General features: G+C 44.8%; 1 protein-coding gene across 2 annotated transcripts in view; it reads right to left on the minus strand.

Moving 5' to 3' along the window:
• Positions 1-1,416: 1,416 nt before the first annotated feature.
• Armcx2 (armadillo repeat containing, X-linked 2) overlaps positions 1,417-5,550 on the minus strand; it is a 9,172-nt gene continuing 5,038 nt past the window's right edge. Inside the window, exons 2-4 of one of the 2 annotated variants that reach the window (XM_023703451.1) lie at positions 5,153-5,225; positions 4,146-4,236; positions 1,417-3,835 (exon numbers count right to left, since the gene is read on the minus strand). In XM_023703451.1, coding sequence (XP_023559219.1) covers positions 1,778-3,715 — 1,938 coding nt within the window. In that variant the 5' untranslated portion in view covers positions 3,716-3,835; positions 4,146-4,236; positions 5,153-5,225 and the 3' untranslated portion in view covers positions 1,417-1,777. The remainder of the gene's footprint in view (positions 3,836-4,145; positions 4,237-5,152; positions 5,226-5,550) is intronic. The other variant, XM_004643345.2, reaches the window with a different exon arrangement.

Consider the following 5,550-nt stretch of genomic DNA (forward strand, 5'->3'; position numbering starts at 1 on the left):
AAGTTTTTAGACACATTTTTAATTGAAAAATAATTAATGCGTAGAAGATGGGAGCACATGATGTTTTCATACATGTAAATATCAATCAATGGTTAAAAGGAACTATTAAAATATGGAGTACTGGGGCCAGGGAGATGGCTCAGTAGGATAAGCGCTTGACTGGCAAACGCAAGGATCTCAGTTCAATCCCTGGTTCCACCAAAAAAAAAAAAAAATGGAGTACTTCACATAACATTTTTCATGGTTAGAACACTTAAAATCTAGGTTTTTTTCTTTTTTCCTTTTTATTAATTTTATTGAGAAACAAATAGCAATGAGACAGTTTTTATGAACAACCACTATGAAAATCTAAGCTTTTAAAAAAGAATATTACCCAATTGTTTTCCAGGTAAGTTAGAAATGTGTAATGCCAATATATTCCTTTTTTTAATATTCCCCATCTGAGGAATACCTATTTCTAGCCTGTCATAGCCTACCCCAAACTTACACAAAATGATCTTGTGAAGGTTTCCAGAATAGCAGACTGGGTTTGGTAAAATCTCTGGGAGCCTTCTAATTCTTTTCATTGCCTCAGTGTACCAGGGAGTTGAAGAAGGAACATATAGTATACCGGCTCTTGGTGAAATCAGAAGTAGGAGGTGAAGACTCCAATAAAACCCTCACCATTGATCCTTTTCCAGGAGAGGTCTGATCTAGACCTTTAGTCCTAGGAATCCAACCACCATCTGAGCCAAGAGTCATTTTTTTTGGGGGGGGCACACTGATTTTTCTCAGTCCAAATTGGAACTCCTTTATGGTTATGCAGTCCTCACAGTTGCCCAAGAGGACTCATGCCTCTCAGGATCTGCACCAGATCATATCATCTTCTCTCTTTGTGGATTCCTAACCAGGTGTAGAGGGGAAAATCTTGGTCTGTTTTTGCTTTTCTAAGTTGCTAATAACCACTATACCTGAACAGTTCCTTTACTTCCCACCACTTCCATTCTTTACCACTCACCTTATGCCAACCCCATCCATCTCAAAATTATCAGTGATCCAGAATATGTCACAATACCTTTCAAACATGTCAACTTAGAATTAAAAATCTTGCTGAAAATTCTCCACCTTCAGTTATCACCCTTACCTGTCCTCATGTCTCTTCCCACAGCTTCCTATTTTCCACTTTTATACCTTTCTTTCAATCATTTCCCCTGCTGGACTGCCCTTCAGGCTCATCTTAAATATGCCCTTCCCCACTGAAGAAAGTTATGTTAGCAAGCTCTGCATCATTTAGCCACATAGCAACTATTTCACAAAGAGTGGGTACGTAGTAGCAATTTTTTTGTATTTATGTTCCTTATCTCTTCAGTTAGATTTTAAGCTCAAGAATAAGAACAAATTTTTAAAATTTGAAACATTCAACTTTATTGATGATACATGAATGAAGCCTTTGGTGGATAAATTCAAGTCAAAACAAGTAATAGCAGAGTAGGCCATTTATAATGGACAGGTATGCTGTCAACTCACAGAGGAACCAGTAAAAATATTCCGCCCAAGCAGCATGATTATACTCACAATATGTTTTCATTACAAGAGGACTATTTGGTATTCATAATATGATTTAACTTAAAGCTGGTGACTGTCACAGATAACATCACTTTGGCAGATACATTTTTTAAAACTGGCAGCTGAAAGGATCCCTTTATCAAATAAGCAAATAAAAATGCAGTAGCATTAAATTTGCAGTACTTCTAGGCCATGAAACTAAGAAATTTAAGCTTTTGAAAGCATACAGCAATCAGAATTTGTTCACTAATTTTATAACTTTCACTTTCACCAAGAGATCATGATGATTTGCCAAAGCTCGAATTTTCTTAACACACACTCCAGATGTAGTGCATAAGTAAAAAAGGGAACCTTTGTTGAATTCTCTGTAGTTGAATACTTCTGCTCTGAGATTGTCATAAATAATCTCAAACAGTGTAAGTGCATTAATAAGAATTTCTGATTCTACATAAGAGTTATACAAGGAACTAAATGATGATGGCACTTGGGTACTGAGAAGTTTCTTTAGCATAGCTGGATTTTCAGCAAAGTTGGAAAGTATTTTCAAAATCTCAACCTTGATTTTTCCACCTCCCTGAGATAACAAACGGAAAAAGTTTGCAATGGAATTGACAAGCAGGTGTTGGTAGTCATTAGTGATTGTCATGTTTGTTAAAAATTTTAGTCCAACTACCTGTACTGCAGAGTTCAGGTTAGAGGCCATGATATCATCCATCACTTTATTCATGTATACCTGAAGCCGGCCCTGGTTTTCATAATTTTCACTGAGATTATTCATGGCCATCAAGGCTTTTTCCTTAATATGAGGATCAGTTTTGTTGATCATGTTTGCAATAATTGGGAGGCCTCCCAATTTACGAATTGTCTCTTGATTGCATGAATAATTGGCATTGTTGCTCAGAGTGAGCAAAGCCACCTGTTGGATAAAAGGATCATCTGATTTTTGAAGCAAAGCAAGGACTTTCCTGAGATCTCGCACACCCAGAATCTCATCGATTTCATAAGGGAAGGGGCGCTTTTGCATGGGAACTGTTTTCTTCCCTCTCCCTCTGCACTGTGTCTCAGGTTCAGAGTCTGAATCTGACTCTGTGTCAGTCCACCCAGACTCTTCTTCCTCAGAATCAGGGATCTCTGCTAAGAAAGCATGTCCTCCATTAGCAGAGGCTGCTGCAGCTGCTGCAGCTCCATCACCAGGGCGGAAGCCCATCCCCAATTCATCTACTTCAGCCCTACTTTTCTTGCTCTTGCCCTTGCCTCCAGTCCGGGACCTGGTTCCACCTTTGGCCCCACCTTTAGGTACAGCTCCAGTGGCTGACCCAGCCTTAGGTATAGCCCCAGTGTGAGCTCCAGGGGTTGCCTTCTTGGAAGCTCCTGTTGTTCTAGTAGACCCTGAAGTCCCAGGAACCTCTGCAGCCCTGGCAGTTATTACTGCCCCAGCAGGTGCTGTGGACACAGGAGCCCCTATTGCCTCTCCAAGTATTGTCATTCCAGAACCCTCTGCCACCTCAATGGGTGCTGATATTCCAGGAACCTCTACTGTCTCTGTGGCTGCTGTTGCCTTGGTAAACAATGCTGTCCCCTGAGGCAACCCTAGTGCCCTGGGAGGCATTGCTGCTCTAGAAGACATTGCTACCCCTGGTGTTATCATTGCCCTGAGAGGCTCTGCTGTGCTGGGAGCTTCTGCCACTTTGGGAATCCCTGCCATTGAGCAACCCTCTATAGCTTTGGGAGCTTCTGCCATACCTAGAGGTTGTGCCATTGCAGAGGTCACTGTAGCCCGTACTTCTGCTTCAGTCTTAGGACCAATCTCTGTCCCTTCTATCTTCTGAGCCAGACTTCCTGCCTCACTCTGAGCATCAGTACTAGATGAAGCTCGGACAACTGCCTCACCACCAGCAGTATCACAAGCAGAAGCTTCATTCTGGGCCTTGTCTGTCCTGGCACAGATGGTGGTTGGTGGACTAAATCTCGGTCCAAGGTCAATTGTGAACCCAGCCCTGAGCCCCGCTCTAGCCCTGGTTCCAGTCCCGGCCACAGCCCGGTTCTTGGGCTTCGCCAGTTTCCTCTTCTTCTGGTCTCTTCCCCTGGTGTATTTGTAGACACAATACCAGGCACCAGCTCCGATCACTATCCCCGCCGCTACGCAACCAGCATCCCGAACACGGCTCATTGTGTAGTTGGGGTGATTCTCTGATGCAAGGTGTAGAGCTGCCTTGCTGAGCCAGATGAATGTATGTCAAGGTGAGGTTTCAGGCTTGCAAATTCTGCCAAACTTCAAACAGAGTGGGACCTAGGAGTAAATGTTAGAAATCAGGCATAGGGTTGGCTCACTTTGTGACGAACCAGGCTTACTTAGAGGAGAATTTGGGGACCCAGTGTCTAGTTAATGGGCTAACACCCAGAAACAGGTACATGGAACTCCATTTGCTCATTTAGAGACTTAGAGACTTAATAGACCGGGTTATATCTGCATTCCCAGCTTACACTCTCACGTGGTAAAATGTATAATTTTGTCTCCTAAATGGGGGAGATTTGAGGCAGTATGGAAAGCTGGGAAATCTTCTACTCACTTCTCATGTCCTTCCACCATATTTACCTACCCAAAGGTCCCTAGATGGTGCTTGTGTACATACGAACTCCTGGGTCAGAATCAGTTTGCTCTTTTCCACAGGACTTGTCAGTTGTACAGACCTGAAGACGGATCATAGAAAGGATGTTTTTGAGCTGTCAGCAAATGGATTCTGGTTTGTTTCCTTATTTGCCCTGTTAGAGTTCAAAAGTTGCTCCCTCTCACGGTTTCTCTTTTCTCCCTATTCTCAACTTCTCATTCTATTAACTAAGAAGCTATATGCTACATCTTTTTCCCTGCACCAAAAAAGACAGGCCACAGCAAGAGAAGGAAGATGTGGGAGGAGACGCCTCTGGTCCTTCACTCTGCTCTTACTTCTGCCACAACCACACCAGGACTCCGAGGCCAGCAAGACACTTTCCAACTTCAACACTGACCTCCAAAGATTCAGGGCTGCTTCTTCTCCCTTCGCTTCAGTTCTGGCTTCGTGCTAATGACAGACTGAAGGACAGAAGAACAGACTGCAGATCTTGGAGACTGAGAGCTTAGTAGCTAGGGCATCATTTAGGACAAGCATCTCAGCACTTGTCTTTCAGTGTCCACACAACCGTGTCAAAGGAGACATACCTCCCCGTGGATTCTGTTCTCACTCCCCCTGTGGCACTGGAGTCCTCCCTCTAGTGCAGGTCCCCCAGTCCCTCTTTCCACTTGGCCCCGCCCCCGCCGCCATTTCTCCCGGATACACTGCCCCACCCCTTCTCCTGCACTGAAGGAAGGGCAGGGTGTGAGGCTAGCGTGCCCAGCAAGCAGGATGGGACACAGCAGGAGGTGTTCTTGACCTGTAACTTAGAGTCCCCTTCCATGGTCAACCGTTTTCCACTCTCCAGCCGCCACACCTGGCACTGGCCTGCATATCATGGACCTCAATACCTTGTTTTCCCAGTTTTAGGGTCGTGTTTTTCCAGTTTCTGTACTCTGGGCTCCACCTCCCACTCCCCACTCAGATCCTCTGATAACCACCATTTGTCTCTTGCATACCCGAATTCTTTTTCCAGGACAGAAAAAGACCGGGATGAAGGACTGGGCGCATCGGAGGTGTCTGCAACCCAGGCTGGGAATTAACATGGTGGTTTATTACTAGATTCTGTCAGCGTTCCCTCTCTTGTGAAGCCTGGGCAGCGTCAAATAAGCCATGTCTCCCGTAAAGACTGGCACACCCATTTCCCAGCCCCTCCAATGACAGAGGGCATGTGTGTGGGAGTGCAAGGGCGATGGTGGGGAAGTGTGTGCAAAGCGAGGGTGGGAGAACAGGTCCGGATTGTTGCGAAATTCCATGCCCCTTCGATCCTGGTTCCAGTCTCCCAGTGGCCTCATATGCACTGCCACGTTTATTTCTCTTCCCTCCTCTCAAAGCAGGACGAGGGGAGTGCGGCCCT

This window comes from Octodon degus, unplaced genomic scaffold (genome assembly GCF_000260255.1).
Source record: "Octodon degus isolate 3935 unplaced genomic scaffold, OctDeg1.0 scaffold00171, whole genome shotgun sequence".
NCBI lineage: Eukaryota > Metazoa > Chordata > Mammalia > Rodentia > Octodontidae > Octodon > Octodon degus.